The following is a 25,652-nucleotide window of genomic DNA, read 5'->3' as shown; positions in this document are numbered from 1 at the left end:
AAGCCCCATATTCAAACATGCTTCAGCAGGAATACAAGAAAGCCGAAACAAAATATCGGAGGACAGTTAAGAGTAAGGAGGGGAGACCACAACTTAACAGAAAACCACGAAATAAGAAAACAAACAAAGGCCCCGCGCATGGGCACTGGCGTCGAGAAGCACATCACGACGGGTTGCACAATACGACAGAACACTGCGTTACAGGGAGAGGCAACCCGGAAGCAGATCCACAGCGCTCTTCGACAGCGACCAAACCAGAGTCCGAACTCCACGCCGAGACAGCGACCGCCTGAAGGACCGGGACAGCCGGGGCTTATCTCCGACAGTGGGCTGGGGCGGCGGCGGGACAGAGCAGGAGGGGGTAGAGTAGCGGGCCGCCAGCCAACGGCGCGGCGCGTGGCAAGCAGATTGCGTCTTCCGTGCACAGCCGACCGGACGTGGGGAGCAGCAGCCGTCAGTAGGAGCGGGAGGCGTCCGACGACAAAGCGGCCAGCAGTAGGAGGTTAGCAACAGGAGGCCAACACGAGCTCGTTGGAGTTTTATTTATTGAAATATCTTCTCAGGGCAGCATGTCATACGATTGGCTCTGGGAGACAGCCAATCGAAACACTGGGGGGCGTGGCTATCAGTAATTTGTAATTTGCGCCAAACGGCAATCCCTACGGAGCAACGAGGCGGAGAGGACCACGAGAGTTAAATAGAGTAAGGGAGAATCCTTGAAATAAAGAGGTAAGTGCAGGCGTAATAGCAATTTGACATGTTTTACTTTTGGGTATTTTAAACAAGAGAAAGCATAGCAGTTGAGAAGTTATTTCATTGAGCTAGCTAGCACGGTTGATAGCTGACTGTCTGCTTAACTTTACCTTGAAATTAACCACAACCTGCTAACATGCTAATCTAACTTGCCTTCTAATAGTAAGAGACTAGAAGCAAATGCCTGAAACGCTGGTTTCTGAGCCTCAGCTCTTAAAACACCTGCATTTTAACTACTGGGCTAGCTAGCTAGCGTTAGCTTGCACAATTTAATCCATATCCTTTTAACAGTTTGCCCTTTTCTGTAGCTTACAGCTCCTAAAGCAGCTTGTGGTGGTTTTGTTTATATTCTGTTCTTAGAGCAGCTTACAGCACAGCTCCTCTACATTCTGCTCCTAAAGCAGCTTGTGGTGGTTATATTTATATTCTGTTCTTAGAGCAGCTTACAGCACGGCTCCTCTACATTATGCTCCTAAAGCAGCTTGTGGTGGTTTTGTTTATATTCTGTTCTTAGAGCAGCTTACAGTACAGCTCCTCTACATTCTGCTCCTAAAGCAGCTTGTGGTGGTTTTGTTTATATTCTGTTCTTAGAGCAGCTTACAGTACAGCTCCTCTACATTCTGCTCCTAAAGCAGCTTGTGGTGGTTTTGTTTATATTCTTTTCTTAGAGCAGCTTACAGTACAGCTCCTCTATATTCTGCTTCTAAAGCAGCTTGTGGTGGTTATATTTATATTCTGTTCTTAGAGCAGCTTACAGTACAGCTCCTCTATATTCTGCTTCTAAAGCAGCTTGTGGTGGTTATATTTATATTCTGTTCTTAGAGCAGCTTACAGTACAGCTCCTCTACATTCTGCTCCTAAAGCAGCTTGTGGTGGTTATGTTTATATTCTGTTCTTAGAGCAGCTTACAGAACAGCTCCTCTACATTCTGCTCCTAAAGCACCTTGTGGTAGTTATATTTATATTCTGTTCTTAGAGCAGCTTACAGTACAGCTCCTCTACATTCTGCTCCTAAAGCAGCTTGTGGTGGTTATGTTTATATTCTGTTCTTAGAGCAGCTTACAGTACAGCTCCTCTATATTCTGCTCCTAAAGCAGCTTGTGGTGGTTTTGTTTATATTCTGTTCTTAGAGCAGCTTACAGCACAGCTCCTCTACATTCTGCTCCTAAAGCAGCTTGTGGTGGTTATATTTATATTCTGTTCTTAGAGCAGCTTACAGCACGGCTCCTCTACATTATGCTCCTAAAGCAGCTTGTGGTGGTTTTGTTTATATTCTGTTCTTAGAGCAGCTTACAGTACAGCTCCTCTATATTCTGCTCCTAAAGCAGCTTGTGGTGGTTTTGTTTATATTCTGTTCTTAGAGCAGCTTACAGCACAGCTCCTCTACATTCTGCTCCTAAAGCAGCTTGTGGTGGTTATGTTTATATTCTGTTCTTAGAGCAGCTTACAGAACAGCTCCTCTACATTCTGCTCCTAAAGCACCTTGTGGTAGTTATATTTATATTCTGTTCTTAGAGCAGCTTACAGTACAGCTCCTCTACATTATGCTCCTAAAGCAGCTTGTGGTGGTTTTGTTTATATTCTGTTCTTAGAGCAGCTTACAGTACAGCTCCTCTATATTCTGCTCCTAAAGCAGCTTGTGGTGGTTTTGTTTATATTCTGTTCTTAGAGCAGCTTACAGCACAGCTCCTCTACATTCTGCTCCTAAAGCAGCTTGTGGTGGTTATATTTATATTCTGTTCTTAGAGCAGCTTACAGCACGGCTCCTCTACATTATGCTCCTAAAGCAGCTTGTGGTGGTTTTGTTTATATTCTGTTCTTAGAGCAGCTTACAGTACAGCTCCTCTATATTCTGCTCCTAAAGCAGCTTGTGGTGGTTTTGTTTATATTCTGTTCTTAGAGCAGCTTACAGCACAGCTCCTCTACATTCTGCTCCTAAAGCAGCTTGTGGTGGTTTTGTTTATATTCTGTTCTTAGAGCAGCTTACAGTACAGCTCCTCTACATTCTGCTCCTAAAGCAGCTTGTGGTGGTTTTGTTTATATTCTTTTCTTAGAGCAGCTTACAGTACAGCTCCTCTATATTCTGCTTCTAAAGCAGCTTGTGGTGGTTATATTTATATTCTGTTCTTAGAGCAGCTTACAGTACAGCTCCTCTACATTCTGCTCCTAAAGCAGCTTGTGGTGGTTTTGTTTATATTCTGTTCTTAGAGCAGCTTACAGCACAGCTCCTCTACATTCTGCTCCTAAAGCAGCTTGTGGTGGTTTTGTTTATATTCTGTTCTTAGAGCAGCTTACAGTACAGCTCCTCTACATTCTGCTTCTAAAGCAGCTTGTGGTGGTTTTGTTTATATTCTGTTCTTAGAGCAGTTTACAGTGCAGCTCCTCTACATTCTGCTCCTAAAGCAGCTTGTGGTGGTTATGTTTATATTCTGTTCTTAGAGCAGCTTACAGAACAGCTCCTCTACATTATACTCCTAAATATTCTATAAGCAGTTTTTTATTAATTACATCCCTTTCCTATGTTTAGATTATTCTAATGTGTATGTAGTAGACATGACAAACGTTTGATTTTTCCTGCACAATCATAATATTCATTGTTTTGTATATCAGTTTCTTTACTCTACCGTTTTCTTTCATTCTGTATGTTTTATTATGTTTAAATACAATAAAATCTAAATTTAGTTCATTTAAAATGTTATTATGGCAAGTTATTAATATCTCTAATTGTGTTTCTTGTAGACAATGCAGAAGGTGTGGCTTGAAGGAATAGCAAAAAATCTGAGGAAACCCAAAGATTCTAAAGTAAATACAGAAGTCCAACTTATTAATGGAAATGAGAAGGAATTTATGGACTCCTACATCACCAAGATCCAAGAGGAAAGGAATTATTTTTTCCAAGCACCTAAGTCCACCAGCAAAGACTATTATTTTTATGCCTGTGAAAGATCAAATAAGGCAAAAGGACAAAGCAAAGGGGAGTCCAGTAAAACAAGAGCCAATTCCTGCCAGGCTTATGTTTCTTTTAAAATGGTCAGGGAGGCTGGATACAAAGCTGTAATAATTCGACACATGTTGGAACATACAGGACACAATGTATCCAATCCTGAAGAGCTAACGAAGAACCCAGTTGATCCTGAATTATTAGGATTTGTGGAGATGTGGCTTAACCAAGGACTGTCAGTATCCCAAGTTGTGTTAAAAAGTTGTAATTGGGCACAAAGTCATGGGCACACAGATAAGCACAACAGAAGATACTATCTCACCCCTAATGATGTTAGATTAGTAAAGCGAAGTTTGCAATCCATCATTTTACCTGATATTGATGATTCTGTGAGTGTTGACAAGTTGATCAGCACTGACCTGAAGGAAAACATTTGTTTTTATCAACCAATCACAAAAGATCAACCTTTGATCATAGTAGTTCAAACACCAGCACAGAAGGCTCTTTTGCAAGAAAATCCCAATCCCATGATTTTCATGGATGCGTCCTACAAAGGTTTAACCTCATATGGTTATGCCTTTTATGCCCTTTTATTAGTGAATCAAACAGGAAGAGGAGTTCCTTTTGCCTACTTTATTGTAAGCCATGAATCATCTGAAACACTGACTGTTTGCTTGAAGAGCCTATCCTCGTGCAATCCAGGCTTTTACCCAAGGTGAGTGCCTGCCCACCCACCTGTCTCCACCCACCCACCTGTCTCCACCCACCCACCCACCTGTCTCCACCCACCCACCCACCTGTCTCCACCCACCCACCCACCTGTCTCCACCCACCCACCTGTCTCCACCCACCCACCTGTCTCCACCCACCCACCTGTCTCCAGTCACCTGTCTCCAGTCACCTGTCTGTCCATTCACATGTATCCACTAGTCATGTTCTCTCAAAAAAAATCAAAATGTTCAATGTCCCCATAACCTGTCACCCAGCCACCTGACCTGACAATTATAATTGCACCCATAACACTGTACCCACATACATATTTCTATTTGCATATGTATGTTCTGTGTGTGTGTGTGTGTGTGTGTGTGTGTGTTCTGTAGGTCAGTAATGATAGATCGTGACTTAAAAGAACTTGGTGCCATACGACAGACCTTCCCAAAGACCAAAGTTCTCTTATGCTGGTTTCATGTTTTGCAGGTGTGTATTACACTTCCATAACACAGAATATTCAGTGTAATAATATAATATGTGAACATGTTATCTGAGAAAATAGGAATGAAAAAAATATTTATCTGAACAGTAATGGTTTATTTGCTCTGAAAAACTGTTAAACACTATTTTAACATTAAGTAGAAAAACACTACTTTATTTTTTAGTTTTTAACAATTTCGAAATATCTCCTGGAGGAATTGCATTATTTGTGTAGGTAGTATTCAGTTAGTTAGTTAGTATAAATACATTTTTATATATTTCCCTATATAAAATGTAATTATAGAACAAGCTGTATAATAATATCAATCAGCTTTGGAAATAATTTTGCCTGTTCTCAATTTTACCTGATGCACTACTTGCCTCCCTTAATTTTGTTCAGAATGGTTTACAGAAGGGGTGTCAAACTCAAATACACAGTGGGACAAAATTTAAAACTTGGACAAAGTTGCGGGCCGACATTGATAGTTATGATAAAAAATCTTCCACTAGATATAACAATTAACCTTTTTATATGGTCATGAACAATTTTTGCTCAAACATAAACGGAACAAGCAAAGCTTAATATTATATAATATATAACGTAACCCTTGTGTTGTTCCTATTTTTGTGTTCAGCCAGTGTTCAGGTTCTCAGGTTTTCAAATCAACACAATCAGTTATATGTTAAAATATTAAACAAATGTTTACTTCTTCCCAATTACAATAACTATCTTTTTTTTTCTTTTGATAAAAAAATTAAACGGGTCCCACAGACCCTAAAACAAGGGTTAATATTGAATACATGCAAAATTGAATTTTAAACGCCAAAAAAAACAGCAGAGCATTCTGGGATTTGTAGTTATCATACTGCACTCCGGTTGCAAGGTATCTGCCCCAGAGCATTGCAGTTATATTAGTGATACATGCGCTGTATAATACCAGTGGACCAGTTCTATGAGTCATGCGGTATTGTCTCACTGGCCAAATATGTTTACACTATGGGCCAAATTTGGTCCGCGGGCCAGAATTTGACACCTATGGTCTACAGAAATATAAAATGTACTTTTCAGCTGCATTTTCTTATATTTGTCCAACAATTTACCCTCTACATATAACAGTGTATTTAAGGCTTGGGAATATGGGAAAAAATCATATCACAATATTTTTTTTATATCAGTCAATATCAATATATATCACGATATAATCAAACCATTATTTCTGTTACATCTAAAGGTTACTTTGTACTACTCATTGATAAGTGAAGATATTGAGATGTGGGAGTTTGTTGCCTCACACAGGGTGCGCAATTATTCATGTCAAATGTCTGTGATTCATTCATCTGCAGTAACCAAAACATTAGCATGTGGATTAAACCACTGCTCCCTCTGCACTCTGTGCTGTGTGCTTGAAACAATATTTGATGAAACAATATTTGCATTTTATATCAGCATTATAATGACCAAAACTGTCACGCTTATCATATTATAGTGATATTGTTTAAATGTGTTGAAAAATAAAATGCATAAATAATAAATACTAATACACAAACCAAAACTTGTTTCACCAACTTTTACATTGACACAAATAGAATTGACTGACATAATAATAATAATAATGACTGTTGTTATTTATATTATCATTATTATTCATTTCAATATTTAGTGACTTTGACAGAAACACTCTCATAGTTTAATCACAAAAGCTGATTGCTAAAAGCTGCACTGCCTTTACTCGTGCAAGGACCCGTCCCAAATCACACAAGCTTCCCTCTATTATTTTGCAATAAATATTGTTATCTTTTTATCGCCCAGCACTAAGTGTATTTGTATTGTATGTTCAAGGCTGTACATCGCTGGCTGGTGAAAAAAGATGGAGGAAACCTATCACCTGCCCAAAGAAACACCGTTATACATGCCATGATGACAATGAAAGCCTGCATGACGGTACTAAAGGAGGGATTTCTGTGACATCTTGCAACTGAATGTTATTATTCTTGTTTCACTTTGTCAAAGGAAAAATATATATTTCTATATGTTACGTTGTTTGCAAGATAAATTGAAAAAGATAATCGTCTGCTTGTGACACATTTCAGGAAGAAGATTTTGAAAGTGTGTCTGCTTCAAAGTGTAGAGACCTTGAGGCCCAGTTTGGTAGCAGCCGGGTAACCCATTACCTCAGGGACCAATGGTTTCCTTTCGCCGCACTCTGGGCAAACTTTGGACGATTGTTTCAGCACAACAGCAGTGACACCAACAACAAAGCAGAGAGGTACTGGCATAGAGTAATCATACAGGTAGTTCCTGCAATCAGTTATTAAGGAATTATGTAAATAAAGCAAACTTGTATGTTTCCACAGATTAATCTTAGCAACTGTAAAATGGCATAATGTATTTCATTTAAAATTATGATGTTAAATGCAAAGAATTTTGCATCACTATTATTACTTAACAGCAACCTGCATTACTCTGTGCCTAATCCACAGCTATTCTGACATCACTCCTTTGTTTCTAAATCCACAGCTATAATGACCATCATTCTTGTTTCTAATCCACAGCTGTTCTGACCATCACCCCTGTTTCTAATCCACAGCTATTCTAAGAATCACTCCTGTTTCTAATCCACAGCTATACTGACCATTGCTCCATGTTTCTAATCCACATCTGTTCTGACCATTACTCCTGTTTCTAATCCACATCTGTACTGACCATCACTCCTGTTTTTAATCCACATCTGTACTGAACATCACTCCTCTGTTTTTAATCCACAGCTATTCTGACCACCACTCCTGTTTCTAATCCACATCTGTACTGAACATCACTCCTCTGTTTTTAATCCACAGCTATTCTGACCACCACTCCTGTTTCTAATCCACATCTGTACTGAACATCACTCCTCTGTTTTTAATCCACAGCTATTCTGACCACCACTCCTGTTTCTAATCCACATCTGTACTGACCATCACTCCTGTTTCTAATCCACATCTGTACTGACCATCACTCCTGTTTTTAATCCACATCTGTACTGACCATCACTCCTCTGTTTTTAATCCACAGTTGCAATCCTGTTCCTAATCCCAAAAACACTAATACCACAGTAACAGGAACAACCACCTTTGCAACCACCTAGCAAGAAGCTTCAGGTGTGAAATTATTCTGCTGTGTTATTCAGGATTTTACTACAGGTGCATGTATGTTTCTTCCCCTTTTCAGATTCTTCTTCACTATAAAATACCAGTTTTTGCGAGGTCAAGCAAACAAACGAGTTGACCAGCTTCTTCAATTGCTTTGTGGAGATGTCCAAAAATATTACAAGTAAGTTCATTAGGTCTTGGCTTTCATCAATTAGCTATTATGTTAGTTGCATGGGGAAACTTGAATAAATAAGACTGTTTCTCTATTGTTTAAAAAAATATATAAATAAATAGGAAAGTGGTCAGATTCAATTAGGGTTTTTGGTTTATTTGTTATTCATTGGTGGTTGTTATTATACAATGTATTGCTTTCTTCTAGTTATTTGGATGACCTCATACATGCTGGACGACTTAACACTTCTTCATCATCATCATCATCATCATCATCTACTTCTGTACCTACTACAAGTATGCTGGGGGATGGTCTGCATGAAAAAATTCACATAGGTGAAGATGGGAGATGTTCACTGCCAGAAGATTTCATGTCAACAGTGTCAGACCCTCGTATAATTACAGTTGATTTAGTCTGGATGCTCTGTGACTGCAAAACCTATGACAGAGGCAATCTGTGCAAGCACACCATGATGGCCAAAACTGAGGCACAAAGAAGAGGCATAAACATACAAGTTTTACGCAATAGAGTGGCAAAACAATATTTTGACAATGATCAGTTCTACATAGATGGAGACTGTCTTTCAGTATACCATCATGATGGCAATGCCACATTTGTCTTTAGAGGTGAATCTGCTTTTTGCACTTGTACTGCCAACAGTTACCAAGAAAAATGTGTGTGCCTACATCTTGCGGATATCCTTGAAATTAACATGACCTCTTCTTGCATGGCCATGACTGAAAGTGAGATTGCCCATCAGCTGTGTCCTAAACCAAAGCCTACAGTGCAGACCATGCTGTCAGACTTGCTTGAATGGAGTCACTCACCAAACTACAAGTACAGCAGAGAACTGCACAATACAATCCAGAAAGCACACAAAATGGCATTTGCAAACTTTGGAATAGTTTCTAAGAAACGCAAAATCTCTGCCCTGCATGCATATCGGCAACGTATTGAGAAGGCCAAACGTGAAGCTAGAGAGACTTTTAAACCTGTAAGGTCACACAGGTTACGTGTGCGGAACATAAAGAAGAAAAGTGTGTCAAGAGAGGGAATTGTGTAACTGTTGGTCACATTTCTTTTCTCCTTTTCTCAGTGAACACTTTAAAAATATGGTGGATATACCCTAATGGTAATTTATCAGCTCCAATGAACATGTAGGACCACTTTGTTACAGCAAATTACATTTGCTGTCATCCATCAGTCACAGCAGTTACCTAGTTCTTCAATACTAAGTATCCCCATGTAGCAGGTATTATTTGTGTTGTTTTTCATTCTCAGCATTGCAGTGACACTTATGTGTTGCTGGTGTGGGTAGATCAGACACAGCTGTGCTGTGCTTTTTTTTTTTTTTACCTCTTGTGACACTTTGGACTGGTCCACCAACCAAAACTTTTTAGCCAACTGGAAAGCACTGATGAAGGACTATAACAAAAATGGCAGCAATAATTGAGCCATCATCTCTGACTTTACAACTAGTTAGGTCAAGGTAACTCAACAGAATGGACAGTGTTTAAAAACTCCACCAAGTGTATATTTGGATGTTGATTCTTGATATGGATGTTATAAATGTAAATAAATTGTTGATTACTTTGTTTTTTAAGCTTTGTTTTAATTTGTTTAAAAAGTCCTAAAAGGAATGACAAACTTTATCTGCCTTAAATCACATCTAACTAATGAAGTATTCAATTAAATTCAACTTCATCATTATACCAATCAGGTTGTATGACGCCACAGTTGAAATATTTTCAAATGCAGTGATAGAAATATAAACAAACAACAAAGGAAAGAAACAAGATATTCAAGAGTATTTATAATTTTAAATTTTACAGCATTAAGCAGCTGTTCTTATTTAGAGCAACTTATACAAAAATGCTTAGTGTTCTGTCACTAGCACAAATGAATGTCAAGTACAAATAGGCCATAAACTCCAGTTGAGATACTGCCAGAGCAAATGATAAAAAAAATTATAAAAGAAAAACCTAGAAAGATAAAAACAGAATTACATGACAAGTGCAATGCCAATGAAAATCTAGCAAGTACTGAGACCTAGAAAGGAACTGGACAAAACCTGATTTGTGGTACTCCCCCTAGCTAATTAAAAGAAGTGAACTGAACAGAAACCAGCAGCTACACTGGCCTACTACAGATAAATTTGCATCCAGAACGTTTGTACTACAAACGTTTGTATTACAACCCACTGGGCATAAAAGCTATCCAATCACAGAATTGACTCTTCAGTTTGCTAAGCAAGAACTGCCAGATAACACAAACTTTTTTTTTTTTTTTTTTAAACAATGTGCAATTTGAACAATGTGCATATGTACAAAAAAAAACAACTAAGCTGATCAGCAGCTGTTCATCTCTTCTAGAGCAGTCATTTTTGCAGTTAGGCACTGTTTTATCAAACTGAACACCACATGGCTGACACTGGGCCCAAGCGTGTGTGTGACCTTGTTATAGGTCTCAAAGTGTTCATTAAGGACTTTCTCCACTTCCTGTAGTTCAGCACTGCAAACATACAAAAATAAGTCATCATTTGCATAGTGTGAAACATGTAATCAAAAGAAATTCAATTCACACTGTTTTCTGCCTGTATATATAAATGCAGTGGTACTTTTTGCCGCATGTGTGTGTAACGTAGGGAAGACAAAGGAAACTAGAAGTATAAGAAATTTACCTCAATTCTTCAACTTTTACAATAGCAGATGGTATGTTTTTGTTGCCCTCAGCCAGTCTTTTCCCAATGCTTTCAAAGGGGATGTGCTTTGTGAGCTGTCCAAGGTCCTCTGCCAGACTTTTGCACTCATCTGTGATGTACAAGAAAAAATACAAACTAACTGTCTATCCATTCACTGAAACACTAAATATATTACTTCAACCTTACGTGAAGAATGAACTATGTACTCAGAACAGAAACACGTTTTTTACAACCTCAGAAAGTACTGCCTAAGCCTAAATGTTACCTTCCACCAGCCGGGAGCACATAGTAGTGTTTGCTGCATATTTAGAAGGTTGCACTCCTGCCTGTCTCAACTGCCCTTCTAACTCCTTTTTCTTATGTTTTGCCTTCCTCAAGTATGTGACCATGAGGTTGGCAGAGTAGTTTTCTGGGGCTGAGCATCTCCTCTGTAGCTCTGCAACTGTTACAAAGTGCCTGTACAATAAAATCAGTACAATCATCCCAAAATTATCTGAGTTGCGGAATGTGGTACCAAGTTTTAAGACACTTTTTTTGTCTGCATTTCCTGTATGATGATTATCCGGAAAATGTATCTGTTCCATAAACAAATTTATCTTTATTACTCATGCAACAAGTTGATGAATAAGCACTCTGTATGTACCTTTTAACTTTCTTGGAGCTTGCAACTTTGAGAAGGCTCTCTACATAGAACCCATCTGCAATGTCAGTAAATGTACACATTCAAACAGAGTAGGATGGCAAAGTACAATGAGTTATTACAATTTAACCTGACCTGTGCAAATACCACAAAAACAACAGATGTAAAAAGTCATGTGTAAATGTATAATGTCCATGAATTATAAGCAGTTTACACAGACACTGCATCTTTATTTTGTATTATTACTTTTTATAAATACCTTTTCTCTCCTCCTCATGTGGCTCCTCCTCATGTGGCTCCTCCTCATGTGGCTCCTCCTCATGTGGCTCCTCCTCATGTGGCTCCTCCTCATGTGGCTCCTCCTCATGTGGCTCCTCCTCATGTGGCTCCTCCTCATGTGGCTCCTCAGTTTCACAGCTGACTGTATAGAACAAACAGACATGTAAAATGGTGAGATTGACAGTTGTTTTGGCAAACCTTCCAAAAATGCAAACCTATACAAACCAATAAAGACTGAAGTCCTAGGAAGTGTAGCACCACAGCCTGTGTAAAACAAAAGCTTGGTCATTAAATGGTGCATAATGTATGAGCTGATACTGACCCATGTCACAGACCCTGAGGGTGATCTGGTCTTCATCCACACCTTTTTGAAGACAGGGAAAAAAATAATTACAAACATTTAAGTTAATATTGTATAGTAAAGCATGCCTATAAATACTCATAGGCTCCTTAAAATGCATTGATTTGTCTCTCTTTTCCTAATTTAAACATCCAGTGAGCTTACACGAATACCCACTCTTCTGACTGGTCTCACAGACATCAGTGTTCACCTGCTCAGTGCTGCTACAGCCAGCTGAAAATATCCAAAGAATTTATCCTTTGAGAGAAGAAGCCACAACAAAGCAGGTAGAGGAGGGTACCAAATGAATAGGAACGCTTAAAAATCCCTAATTAAAAAAGCTGCACATACCTGCACAGATGACACACTGGCCTTTTGCTTTGAGGCACTTGCCATGAAAATACCCACTGCAGGCACTGCATTTAACCTTGTACATAAGAGAGAAGAGACATCAATGAAAATAAAAAAAATAAAATTAAATGAGTAATATTTATCTGACAAAAATTAAATATGGACATTAACAAATAATTAATAGATTCTAAAATGTTGTTGTACCCCATCTTTAGGCAGGAATCTTTCACCACAACTGCAATAATTTCTTTTGTGATCTAAGGAATGCATACAAACTGAGTAAATCAATTATCTTATTAGTCATGTGAAATTAGCTGAAATTATGAGTACAGATGTTAAATAAATGAAATCTCAAAAATTAGCCTTTACCTAGTCCTGCCCACAGCTCAGAAGCCAGGTCTTTACGTTTGTTTAGTATACAGATGTTGGGAAACTCCTTACCATCAAGAACACATTCTGCAAACTAAAACCCAAAAATATCATTGCTTTAAGTTCAAAGGTTCTCAAACTTAAAACACATAAGTGTGCCACATTAATTTACCATTATGGTGAAAACTCCACATGACACGGAATCCAGCTGTGTTGAATGTGGTAAGGTTTTGACTGTCCATGGACCAAGAATATCTCTCCTCTTTGCAAACAGTCTATTAAAAGACAAAAACAGAATATAAAATGTCACAGTGAAAGTGAAATCATATGCAATATGAAAGACAGGAAATATTAATGAAAGATTTTGCCTACTCCCAGGTGTCTCTGATGGTTTCACATTTCTCCTTTGACTCTCCAAAGGAATTACAATACACAATCTCTTTACTTTCCAAGTTGCAATGCTAAAACAAAGACAAATATAGAGCAAGTCACAATTCTAGAGATTTCAATTAGCATCAAATATTCAAAAGTTATATATAAAATATTATATAGATAATGAGTAAGAACTGAACCGATTAATAGGGTAATCTAAATTTAAAAAGATGTACTTAAACTGCTTGATCCATCTGTTCCTTGCTTCAAACCTTCACAATCATTGTGACACCACAATTACCTCAAATACTCAACCTAACTGCAAGCAAACACTTAAATAATGATTTGCAAAACCGATTTACTTACAACAAAGGTCCAGTGATCTCCCTCTAGGTAAGGACCCATAACTCTTTTGTAGTTTTGTAGTTTGTCAGTCTTGAAAGCAAAATAATATTGGAAAGGATTGTGTCTTAACACACACACGCACATATATATATATATATATAAAACGTCAGGTTTTAAGAATGTTAATTATACCTTCATGAAGTATGTACTCCTTGCCCTTTTGCACCCATCAAGGATCTTTGACATGCTATGGGTCGTTATGGCAAGAAGATCCAAATCACCCTATGAATGTTGCAGAGGCCATTTTTTCTTAATATTCAAGAATGTTAAGTAAAAAAATAACACTGCAAAATATGAAATAGCACATTACCTTGCTCTTAATGTGGAAAAGGGCATCCATGATCTAAAAGCAAATTGTTGTTTATTCAACAGTTTTGACAAATAAGACATCAGTGCACAGAAGTCAGTATACACAAATATCAGAGGAATTCACACATTGGAAACAAAGAAAGTAGGGGTAATAATAGTAATATGCAGTACAGGCCAAAAGTTTGGACACACCTTCTCATTCAATGCGTTCTTTATTTTTATGACTATTTACATTGTAGATTCTCACTGAAGGCATCAAAACTATGAATGAACACATGTGGAGTTTTATGTACTTAACAAAAAATTACTTGGCCTCCACAGTCACCGGACCTGAACCCAATCCAGATGGTTTGGGGTGAGCTGGAGCAAAGGGGCAAAAGGGGCAAAGGGGCAACAAAGGCAAAGGGGCAACAAGTGCTAAACACCTCTGGGAACTCCTTCCTTCAAGACTCTTGGAAAACCATTTCAGAATGCCAAGAGTGTACAAAGCAGTAATCAGAGCAAAGGGTGGCTATTTAGAAGAAATTAAAATATAAAACATGTTTTCAGTTATTTCACCTTTTTTGTGAAGTACAAAACTCCACGTTCATTCAATTCCATGTTCATTCACAGTTTTGATGCGTTCAGTAAGAATCTACAATGTAAATAGTCATGAAAATAAAGAAAACAGTGGTGCATTTGTGCTCCAACTTGTCCTGAAAGATGTTTTATTAAAGGGAATACGAAAGGTTGGTGATAGATGGACAGAGTGAAATGAAAAGTAGAAAATCATGTGGAGAATTTATCTATTTGTCTTTTACAATAAATTTTACAGCAAGATTGTGGATCATTTTTGCGTCACCAAGTAAAACCAATACACTTCAACTACATTAAAACATTTAACTCTAACAGCACTAAAATTAAGACGCAAATTTATTTTTGCATTACCAGATATGTGATGATGGCAGAAAAAAAATAGCACATTTTATTCAAACATGCTCTAAGAAATACATCATTAAAATTAAAAGCCAGACATTACATTGTGGTACAGAAAATAAAGAATAAAAATATTGCAATATACAAATGCAATTGTAATGGCAAAGAATTTATGAGTGGCTCCCTGTGCAAAGGTCCAATGTTGGTGTGTTTCAGGCTATACATACCTCATCTGAAATTCTGTTTGGGCCATACAATGACCGAAAGCTGTCTACAGTTAGTGGGAACAGCCCCACATGTCCCAAAAGAATATGGCCAGGGACGTCATCCTTCTTCATTAGTTTCTCAAGGTCTGTATAAATGAAAAAAACAAATTAATATATTATATAATTTTAAATTCTAAACAGAATTCAAATTGATACTCACAAATCATCAATGTGTATCCAGTATTAAGACATACCTACCGTACATTACAGGAAGTAGGACAATATTCCTGTGGGAATTTAAAACAGAACTCTTAGAGAGAATTCAATGAAAATTCAACATAAGTGTTGCAAACTGTAAAAAGGAGGCATAAAGTGAATGTTAAGCTAAATGTTTTAAAATTAGTTACAAAAAACTTGCAAACTGTAAGGTGCTCTAAGAACAGAATATAAACATAACCACCACAAGCTGCTTTAGGAGCAGAATGTAGAGGAGCTGTACTGTAAGTTGCACTAAGAAAAGAATATAAATATAACCACCACAAGCTGCTTTAGGAGCAGAATGTAGAGGAGCTGTACTGTAAGCTGCTCTAAGAAAAGAATATAAACATAACCACCACAAGCTGCTTTAGGAGCAGAATATAGAGGAGCTGTACTGTAAGTTGCACTAAGAAAAGAATATAAATATAACCACCACAAGCTGCTTTAGGAGCAGAATGTAGAGGAGCTGTACTGTAAGCTGCTCTAAGAAAAGAATATAAACATAACCACCACAAGCTGCTTTAGGAGCAGAATATAGAGGAGCTGTACTGTAAGCTGCTCTAAGAACAGAATATAAATATAACCACCACAAGCTGCTTTAGGAGCAGAATATAGAGGAGCTGTACTGTAAGCTGCTCTAAGAACAGAATATAAATATAACCACCACAAGCTGCTTTAGGAGCAGAATGTAGAGGAGCTGTACTGTAAGCTGCTCTAAGAACAGAATATAAACAAAACCACCACAAGCTGCTTTAGAAGCAGAATATAGAGGAGCTGTACTGTAAGTTGCACTAAGAAAAGAATATAAATATAACCACCACAAGCTGCTTTAGGAGCAGAATGTAGAGGAGCTGTACTGTAAGCTGCTCTAAGAAAAGAATATAAACATAACCACCACAAGCTGCTTTAGGAGCAGAATATAGAGGAGCTGTACTGTAAGCTGCTCTAAGAACAGAATATAAATATAACCACCACAAGCTGCTTTAGGAGCAGAATATAGAGGAGCTGTACTGTAAGCTGCTCTAAGAACAGAATATAAACAAAACCACCAAAAGCTGCTTTAGAAGCAGAATATAGAGGAGCTGTACTGTAAGCTGCTCTAAGAACAGAATATAAATATAACCACCACAAGCTGCTTTAGGAGCAGAATGTAGAGGAGCTGTGCTGTAAGCTGCTCTAAGAAAAGAATATAAACATAACCACCACAAGCTGCTTTAGGAGCAGAATATAGAGGAGCTGTACTGTAAGCTGCTCTAAGAACAGAATATAAATATAACCACCACAAGCTGCTTTAGGAGCAGAATATAGAGGAGCTGTACTGTAAGCTGCTCTAAGAACAGAATATAAATATAACCACCACAAGCTGCTTTAGGAGCAGAATGTAGAGGAGCTGTACTGTAAGCTGCTCTAAGAAAAGAATATAAACATAACCACCACAAGCTGCTTTAGGAGCAGAATATAGAGGAGCTGTACTGTAAGCTGCTCTAAGAACAGAATATAAATATAACCACCACAAGCTGCTTTAGGAGCAGAATATAGAGGAGCTGTACTGTAAGCTGCTCTAAGAACAGAATATAAATATAACCACCACAAGCTGCTTTAGGAGCAGAATATAGAGGAGCTGTACTGTAAGCTGCTCTAAGAACAGAATATAAATATAACCACCACAAGCTGCTTTAGGAGCAGAATGTAGAGGAGCTGTACTGTAAGCTGCTCTAAGAAAAGAATATAAACATAACCACCACAAGCTGCTTTAGGAGCAGAATATAGAGGAGCTGTACTGTAAGCTGCTCTAAGAACAGAATATAAATATAACCACCACAAGCTGCTTTAGGAGCAGAATGTAGAGGAGCTGTACTGTAAGCTGCTCTAAGAACAGAATATAAACAAAACCACCACAAGCTGCTTTAGAAGCAGAATATAGAGGAGCTGTACTGTAAGTTGCACTAAGAAAAGAATATAAATATAACCACCACAAGCTGCTTTAGGAGCAGAATGTAGAGGAGCTGTACTGTAAGCTGCTCTAAGAAAAGAATATAAACATAACCACCACAAGCTGCTTTAGGAGCAGAATATAGAGGAGCTGTACTGTAAGCTGCTCTAAGAACAGAATATAAATATAACCACCACAAGCTGCTTTAGGAGCAGAATATAGAGGAGCTGTACTGTAAGCTGCTCTAAGAACAGAATATAAACAAAACCACCAAAAGCTGCTTTAGAAGCAGAATATAGAGGAGCTGTACTGTAAGCTGCTCTAAGAACAGAATATAAATATAACCACCACAAGCTGCTTTAGGAGCAGAATATAGAGGAGCTGTACTGTAAGCTGCTCTAAGAACAGAATATAAACAAAACCACCAAAAGCTGCTTTAGAAGCAGAATATAGAGGAGCTGTACTGTAAGCTGCTCTAAGAACAGAATATAAATATAACCACCACAAGCTGCTTTAGGAGCAGAATGTAGAGGAGCTGTACTGTAAGCTGCTCTAAGAACAGAATATAAACAAAACCACCAAAAGCTGCTTTAGAAGCAGAATATAGAGGAGCTGTACTGTAAGCTGCTCTAAGAACAGAATATAAATATAACCACCACAAGCTGCTTTAGGAGCAGAATATAGAGGAGCTGTACTGTAAGCTGCTCTAAGAACAGAATATAAACAAAACCACCAAAAGCTGCTTTAGAAGCAGAATATAGAGGAGCTGTACTGTAAGCTGCTCTAAGAACAGAATATAAATATAACCACCACAAGCTGCTTTAGGAGCAGAATGTAGAGGAGCTGTACTGTAAGCTGCTCTAAGAACAGAATATAAACAAAACCACCAAAAGCTGCTTTAGAAGCAGAATATAGAGGAGCTGTACTGTAAGCTGCTCTAAGAACAGAATATAAATATAACCACCACAAGCTGCTTTAGGAGCAGAATGTAGAGGAGCTGTGCTGTAAGCTGCTCTAAGAAAAGAATATAAACATAACCACCACAAGCTGCTTTAGGAGCAGAATATAGAGGAGCTGTACTGTAAGATGCTCTAAGAACAGAATATAAACAAAACCACCAAAAGCTGCTTTAGAAGCAGAATATAGAGGAGCTGTACTGTAAGCTGCTCTAAGAACAGAATATAAATATAACCACCACAAGCTGCTTTAGGAGCAGAATGTAGAGGAGCTGTACTGTAAGCTGCTCTAAGAACAGAATATAAACAAAACCACCAAAAGCTGCTTTAGAAGCAGAATATAGAGGAGCTGTACTGTAAGCTGCTCTAAGAACAGAATATAAATATAACCACCACAAGCTGCTTTAGGAGCAGAATGTAGAGGAGCTGTGCTGTAAGCTGCTCTAAGAAAAGAATATAAACATAACCACCACAAGCTGCTTTAGGAGCAGAATATAGAGGAGCTGTACTGTAAGCTGCTCTAAGAACAGAATATAAATATAACCACCACAAGCTGCTTTAGGAGCAGAATATAGAGGAGCTGTACTGTAAGCTGCTCTAAGAACAGAATATAAATATAACCACCACAAGCTGCTTTAGGAGCAGAATGTAGAGGAGCTGTACTGTAAGCTGCTCTAAGAAAAGAATATAAACATAACCACCACAAGCTGCTTTAGGAGCTGTAAGCTACAGAAAAGGGCAAACTGTTAAAAGGATATGGATTAAATTGTGCAAGCTAACGCTAGCTAGCTAGCCCAGTAGTTAAAATGCAGGTGTTTTAAGAGCTGAGGCTCAGAAACCAGCGTTTCAGGCATTTGCTTCTAGTCTCTTACTATTAGAAGGCAAGTTAGATTAGCATGTTAGCAGGTTGTGGTTAATTTCAAGGTAAAGTTAAGCAGACAGTCAGCTATCAACCGTGCTAGCTAGCTCAATGAAATAACTTCTCAACTGCTATGCTTTCTCTTGTTTAAAATACCCAAAAGTAAAACATGTCAAATTGCTATTACGCCTGCACTTACCTCTTTATTTCAAGGATTCTCCCTTACTCTATTTAACTCTCGTGGTCCTCTCCGCCTCGTTGCTCCGTAGGGATTGCCGTTTGGCGCAAATTACAAATTACTGATAGCCACGCCCCCCAGTGTTCCGATTGGCTGTCTCCCAGAGCCAATCGTATGACATGCTGCCCTGAGAAGATATTTCAATAAATAAAACTCCAATGAGCCCAACACGAGACGCCGGTCGGACACACTAGAAGCGAGAACGGGACATAAGCGAGAGAACTGCGGACAACGTCAGGAAGAGCGACCAACAGCGTCTGAAATGCAGCAAGGTACTGAATGAGTGATCGTTATTTAAAGCAGAAGAGAAAATCTGATTGGATAGGTAATTAGGTGACGTAGCATTGGAGTCTATAGTAGAACTTACGCTGCGCTTTCATTTCTACTTGCCTCCTGTATGTTGTGTGTATTGATTGATGGCTGGTCGGGGGACCTTTGGCAAGTAATAATTCCACTGTTTCTATTCTTGCACTGGTTGCATATGGCAAATAAACCTTAAATCCTGAAGCCTGACATCTCGTTCTCATTATTTTCAAATATTAACCTACGTTACCATAGCGCACAATCTCTCTCTCACATGCCCCGACTCTGTCTTATGCTCTTGAGGTACATTTCCAATTATTCCCAACATGATTCAGTGTAACATTGCATTTGTCTTGTGCAAATGTTCGAAATTAGATTAAGCGCGCAATATGAGGGTGAAGTGTGACCACAAGTAATGTGTGTTATACTGTGAGCGTTATAAGCGGATGATGTAAGTTGCTGATAATGATAAGCCAGAGGCAGAAACAAGTAAGTGTGAAAAAAGGCATTTTCTGTAATTATATTCATAATTTAATTCATTATAAAAGGAGAAGGAGAAGAAAACTTCTTTTTGTGGTTTCAGTCAAAATCAATGTAAAAAAAAACATTATTGCAAGTTGTTTGGAAGCATTTATTTTGGTCCATATATTGGGTGTGTTAGAATTACAGTAATTTTATTTTAAATGATATATGATCATATCATATTCAAAGTGAAAGCAGTCTGAAATAGCTACACTGGGCTGCCTGTACAAACATACTGTTCCAACAGGCTATTTAACACTATTTAGAGCTAACTAGCTTTCAAACACATTAAAAAAAGATTAAAACAAAGCAAGAGTGTTGTGCTGCCTTCCAAAGACACGGACCTGCATCTGTGGTTCAAGACATTATATTTAAAACACTCACCCAAACATTCATATGTCTGCCCCCTTTTTGACCATTTTGTGGAGGGGGAACTCTGGTGAAGCAGACACATCAGGTGCTTTGTGATTCTGTCAAATAAGACATTAGCCTATACCTAACATAAGAGCCTCACATGCACCTAAAGCATTCGCTTCAAGAGAACTGATCCATTTAGTTGTGGTAGATGAAGTTAAATGGTTCCCCACAACATTCTTTTCACAACTTTTAAGTGCTGGCTACTTTCTTTAAAGTTCTCATTCCATCATTTTTTTCATTCATTTTAAAATGTCTAGTTGTGGACTCTAGTATCAATGAATGCCGTGTAAGCCGTTTTTTGTGAAAAAAAAAAGTGCTCCAGTGCTTCTGTATAATCCTGGTTTAGTTCACTGAATTAGCGCAAGATGAGCAGGCCCATGGCCGAAAGAAATGTTATCAATGCCGCAGGGAGTTTGGCGTAGCTTTCCCGTGGGGCACCGCTCTTCCCGTGGGCAAAATAAATTTTATCAATGCCATGAGGAGAGCAGCGTAGCTCGGCCGTGGCTGAGTGGCTAACCCAACCACCCCCTCCCCCCACATCACCCCCTTCACATTTATGAATAGAAATGCCACTCGATTTTGTTTATTTTATAAACAAAATAATCAGAACATGTACAAATAAGGCACATTTTTCACAAACTATAGTGTATTATTTATTTGAATTTTATTAGAAATGTAGCCTATTCAGGTCAGTTTACACATACAAAAAAAATGAGCCAAGGCTAATGAATCTTAGTTTAAAAAATAAATATTTGTATCATTTTTATTAAGATAAAAAGTTGTCCAGCATACCCGAAGAATTACTAGGATATTAATAATTAATAATTAAGGAATTTTAATCCTTGTAAGGATTAAAAGATCCCATAGTTTCTGTGTATTGTCACACGTTTACGAATTTCTAAAGCATGAAAAATGTATTCATCTGAAAATACCCAACTACTGTGAGTAACATGCCTCAGGCTTGATTAGGTAATGTGCAAAGCTTAGGTTGTCCAAACCACATTGATGATCCCTATTTTTGACAGAGTATTTAAATTTCATAATGTGTGTGTTTGTGTGTATGTGTGTCTGTGTCTTGTCAAAGTCATCTATATTTAGTAAGATAAACATATGGCGTTTTTTGCCGGATTTCTGAGTAGGCCAAAGGAATTGGACATATTGTACAATTCAGTATTAGATAAGTTGTTCTCTCTCCAACATCTTGAAAAGCTGCATAACTTGCATAACTGGCCTGGTGACTAACCAAATATACACATTCAGAAATCCACCCATGCTCTGAGAAAATGGGAGCTTGCACACTTGTCTGGTTGTTATACTGAAAAGGATGGTAGGAGGGGGAAGTCGTGACTGTTGCCTGGGGATTAGGCCTATGGGCTTTTGAAGTTGGCTTTGAGCTACTAAATGTTAAAGATTATGTTAGATACAGTAACATAAGCCTAGATGGTTGCTGCTGGTTCTCCGCCTTCCCTTTTTTTTCAGCTATTTCTTAAAGAGGAGGCTTTTGGAGGATGTTTGGGTGTAGCAGGTGCATGACGAAGAGAGTTACGGCATGTGTCCACAGCATGATAGAATTTGACCATGTCAAAGTCATTAGAGCTAAAGCACAGTCTGTTCAGTTTTCTGTGAAGAAACCCAGTTAAGCACTGCTGCTGTAGTGATAAACAGCAGGTTTTAATTAGAGAACATTTTGTTCAAATGAAATATTATATCTGGCTCAGCTGAACGTGCCTTTCAACCTCTGCAATATCTACAGATTACTAATGACCACCTACACTGGCCACCTGGCTGCCTGTGCTGCTCACATCACATATAGGAGTGTTTCTCACTGTGTGACAGCAGATGTCAGTAGCAGGAGGGGAAAAAACACGTTTTTAACTTCTCATGGGTTCACAGTATGGCTGAGTGTTGGGTTGTCTTGCAGGGTGTTCGGATGTCTTTAATGAAGTGGTTAAAAATAATCTCTAAAGTACATGCTTTTATTTACACACTACCCATCCTATGACAACAGCAGATATAGGAAAGGGCACCCTCAAGTGGTTGACTTTATAACCGTGCCATGGCATCCCACTACATCCTATTAAAACCTGAAAAAAAGAAATGGATTTTCATGGTTCATATAAAGTAATATAAAAAGTCTCAGAGTAAGAGGGCTGATATATGGTCAGTTAATGCCACATAGGCTAACACTCAGGGCCCATATAAAGATGTAAAGCTAATTATAAGACCAGGGGGCTGATCAGGATAGGAAGGTCACAGTACCAGTAAATAAATATCTAGGAGAATAATCTGACTCAGGATCAGAACTCCCACTCTCAGAAGCTGTACAAAGTGTTCAGACACTGGGAAAAAATGAGTCTCAGGCTGTGTGTAAAAAGCAGATATGCTGACTTGACGCCTTCCTTGCTGCCCACACTGTCTCACCTAGAAGGTAGTATTGTTATGAAGTTGCCAAGACATGGACAGCTCACTACTAGCTAGCAAAGTAAAAATGATTATATGTTTATCTGCTTATTTTATCGTTTTTTAGCAGTTTCACCATATAAAGTAGAATACTTGGTTGCTAAACTTTATTTTATCAGGATTAACTAGTATGTAGTACACCTACATATATGCAGAGGTGTATAAAAAGTACTAGAGAGCCAGATTTGAGTAAAAGAAAAAAGTAAAAGTGCTCTAGACTTTAGACGTTGACGCATTCTTTAAGCATCACACCTAAGTGGAGGTAATAAAGTTTTTGTATTTATTCTAAAATGTACTATTCAAGCACTGATAATAATAACACAGTAATAGCACAGTATTGTGTTATGTAGTTGTTACACAATAGCAGGACAGGAGCAGCAAGGAAAGTCACTTCTTATAAGTGAAGGAAAAAAATAGGAGAAAAAAAACACACACTCAAGTAGATACAGGTAGAGCATTGACTGATAGTCCACCTCTTTTCACCCCGCAATGGTAGCAAAAGGAGCACAGTGTTGCCCATGCAAACAAATCGCTTTTTTTTTACACCATTAACAAGCTCAAAGTAACTACATACTTCATTGGTAAAACTCAAAAAATGAGAACCTTGACATTTAAGATGAGGCACAAAGAGCATTGAAATTGCACAGGTAGTTTATTAAAAAAAAAAAGATTGTTTATACACACAATAACTTGAGGTAGTTGATCTTGCAATGAAGTAAGTTAATTGACAAGCACGAATGAATAGATAGGAGAGGGGAACATGCTGCAAAATTAGTGGAAATGCAAATTTTATGAACATTAAAAATGTATTTTCAGAAACAACTTAAATTCAAGCATTTCCACAGAATTTATCTTGCAATCAGTTCCCCTATCTGTCTTATTCGATCGTGCTTGTCAGACAACTTATCTCGATTTTATTTCAAGATGGTGGCGCCCGGAGAACTACCTCAAGGTCAATTATGTGTATAAACATTGTTTTTTTTATGAACTATCTGTGTACTTTCAAAGTTTTAGTGTCTTGTTTTAAGTGTTAAGGCACTCAGAATTCTACCAATGAAGTGTGAAGCTTCGTTGAGCTTGTTAATGGTGTAAAAATAGTGAATTCTTTGCATAAACAAAGAATGCTATGCTCCTATTACTAGCATTGTAAGCCTGTTGGGAGCATTGGCTAAAAGCAATGTATTTCAGAATGCTATGGACAAACGTAATGTTTCAGCACAGCCCAAATCCATTTTACACTGGATTTCCCCTTTTAACAGAACCTACTCTGTTTCCTAAATAACTAACCAAACACACCTCTAACCTGTTGTTCGATTAAATTATTGATTGAGTAATTCCTGTAGCTATTTTCAGTCATACAGTTAAAACACTCCATTCCGTGAATCCACTGAATCCACATCCGGGCTTTGGGTGGAGCCTCCGCATCCCTATCTCTCCCCCTTTGCTAGACTTCTGGCGCTCACTTCTCCAGCCTTCTCGCGGAGGGAGGTGCTCTGTGATTGGCTGAGCGGGCAATGGGAGTCCAGAAGCTGGCATTTCAACTGTGTGTTCAAAGCCGCCGTGGTGCTGCTGTTTACAGCCTGACTTTCCGCGGTCCGCAGAAGACAGGACGCGCTCAGAGGAGGATGGCGAGGCGCAGATAACAGACAGACAGAGACTGACACAGCTGAGGAGGCTTATATACTGCTGCGAGCGCGAGTTTTTAGTTTTCTTGTTTCTTCTGCTGCGGACTCTGCTTGGATACCGTAACTAGGTTAACTAACTAGCTGAATATGTTTAACCTGAGCTACGCTTTGTGTTTGTGTTTATTAAGACTGTGAAGAAGTTTTGAAGGTGTTGAACTTCTTGTTCTCCTGTGTGTATGAGCGTGTGTGTGTGTATTTTATATGTGAGGAGCTGTCAAGTTCCTACTACAACCTTCTCACTGACTGATCTCTGATAGACAGACAGATAGATTAGCTGACTGGCACAGTTTCTCTCCGCGGGACTTCTGCTCGCTAACTCGGGTGTTTCTGCTGGCTCTGCTCGCTGGTGAAAAGTTGGATGAGACTGGCTGGGTTCAGAGCGGCAGAACTCTGCTCTGTTTGCCCGTTTTCTGAGGAGAATATCACGGCTTCAGCAGCAAAGGGTCTGGAAGGGCGATTTCTGACTTCAGCGGCGACTTCGTCGGTCGAGAGCTCCAGGGGCGTTTTGGCAGCAGCGTGACCGAGAAAGATGCTCTCTGTGCGGATACGCCGCGAACAGCCTCCCGCTCCTCTGCTCGCTCTGGTGCTCGTGTGTGGGAGCTTCGTGTACGGCGCAGGTAGGCTTGCGAGTTTACTCTGGATGTACTCTACATACAGTCACACTCACTTCATTACAAGAATTGAAGTCTATTGAAGTCTGTTTTCTAACATTTGATTTATTTACTCCACGAGTAATAATGTGAGTTAAAGGGAAAGCGATGCACCCTCACTTCATCTACATGCTAATTTACCATGTAACTTAATGTTACCTTCACACTAAAAATTAACAGATGTACGATAGAAGTACTTTCTTGTACTCAAAGTTACATTTTTCATAATTGTGCCATTAAAGGTATAATATTACCCTCTGAAGTACAAAGTCTTTCCCAAGAACAGAAAGTACATATT

At 38.5% G+C, this 25,652-nt stretch overlaps 3 protein-coding genes across 14 annotated transcripts in view; 2 read left to right on the top strand and 1 right to left on the bottom strand.

Annotated features, from left to right (window-relative positions):
* Window positions 1–538: 538 nt before the first annotated feature.
* LOC111188867 (uncharacterized) lies at window positions 539–9,789 on the top strand. 2 transcript variants are annotated; one of them, XM_049481529.1, is made up of 7 exons: window positions 539–729; window positions 3,493–4,409; window positions 4,795–4,891; window positions 6,726–6,827; window positions 6,977–7,177; window positions 8,094–8,195; window positions 8,394–9,789. In XM_049481529.1, the coding sequence occupies exons 2-6, from the start codon at window positions 3,496–3,498 to the stop codon at window positions 8,148–8,150; spliced, it is 1,371 nt and encodes a 456-aa protein (XP_049337486.1). In that variant the 5' UTR covers window positions 539–729; window positions 3,493–3,495; the 3' UTR covers window positions 8,151–8,195; window positions 8,394–9,789. The 2 variants fall into 2 exon arrangements, with proteins under 2 accessions (XP_049337486.1, XP_049337485.1); XM_049481528.1 differs by having other exon boundaries at window positions 542–729; window positions 6,977–7,152.
* Window positions 9,790–9,981: 192 nt separating this feature from the next.
* LOC125802972 (uncharacterized) lies at window positions 9,982–19,483 on the bottom strand. Of its 8 annotated transcripts, none has more exons than XM_049481532.1 (18): window positions 19,279–19,483; window positions 15,328–15,360; window positions 15,095–15,219; window positions 13,954–13,986; window positions 13,776–13,865; window positions 13,605–13,673; window positions 13,239–13,327; window positions 13,039–13,141; window positions 12,867–12,960; window positions 12,702–12,754; window positions 12,498–12,573; window positions 12,312–12,380; window positions 12,129–12,170; window positions 11,787–11,948; window positions 11,531–11,585; window positions 11,153–11,343; window positions 10,867–10,996; window positions 9,982–10,697 (listed from the first exon to the last, which is right to left on the bottom strand). In XM_049481532.1, the coding sequence occupies exons 3-18, from the start codon at window positions 15,203–15,205 to the stop codon at window positions 10,535–10,537; spliced, it is 1,530 nt and encodes a 509-aa protein (XP_049337489.1). In that variant the 5' UTR covers window positions 15,206–15,219; window positions 15,328–15,360; window positions 19,279–19,483; the 3' UTR covers window positions 9,982–10,534. The 8 variants fall into 8 exon arrangements, with proteins under 8 accessions (XP_049337489.1, XP_049337487.1, XP_049337488.1 ...); XM_049481530.1 differs by having other exon boundaries at window positions 15,332–15,360; XM_049481531.1 differs by having other exon boundaries at window positions 12,324–12,380; window positions 15,332–15,360.
* Window positions 19,484–24,486: 5,003 nt separating this feature from the next.
* The window catches only part of unc5b (unc-5 netrin receptor B), a 95,060-nt gene continuing 93,894 nt past the window's right edge, over window positions 24,487–25,652 (top strand). For all 4 annotated transcript variants that reach the window (XM_022684744.2, XM_007249479.4, XM_007249478.4 and 1 more), the window contains exon 1: window positions 24,487–25,321. In XM_022684744.2, the coding sequence (XP_022540465.1) occupies window positions 25,234–25,321 (88 nt within the window). In that variant the 5' untranslated portion in view covers window positions 24,487–25,233. The remainder of the gene's footprint in view (window positions 25,322–25,652) is intronic.

The sequence above is a fragment of the Astyanax mexicanus genome, chromosome 7, assembly GCF_023375975.1.
Source record: "Astyanax mexicanus isolate ESR-SI-001 chromosome 7, AstMex3_surface, whole genome shotgun sequence".
Taxonomy (NCBI): domain Eukaryota; kingdom Metazoa; phylum Chordata; class Actinopteri; order Characiformes; family Acestrorhamphidae; genus Astyanax; species Astyanax mexicanus.
The sequence above is the reverse complement of the archived record's forward strand: the minus strand, read 5'-3'. Positions and strand labels throughout refer to the sequence as shown.

Bases quoted from the DNA above. Each gene is read 5' to 3' on its own strand.
- LOC111188867 (XM_049481528.1), top strand. From the start codon at position 3,496: ATGCAGAAGGTGTGGCTTGAAGGAATAGCAAAAAATCTGAGGAAACCC. The intron at 7,153-8,093 runs GTACTGGCATAG...TCCCCTTTTCAG, and splicing joins ACCAACAACAAAGCAGAGAG to ATTCTTCTTCACTATAAAAT. The intron at 8,196-8,393 runs GTAAGTTCATTA...GCTTTCTTCTAG, and splicing joins GATGTCCAAAAATATTACAA to TTATTTGGATGACCTCATAC.
- LOC125802972 (XM_049481530.1), bottom strand. The intron at 13,328-13,604 runs GTAAGTAAATCG...TCTTTGTTTTAG, and splicing joins GAGATCACTGGACCTTTGTT to CATTGCAACTTGGAAAGTAA. The intron at 12,755-12,866 runs GTAAAGGCTAAT...TGCATTCCTTAG, and splicing joins TGAGCTGTGGGCAGGACTAG to ATCACAAAAGAAATTATTGC.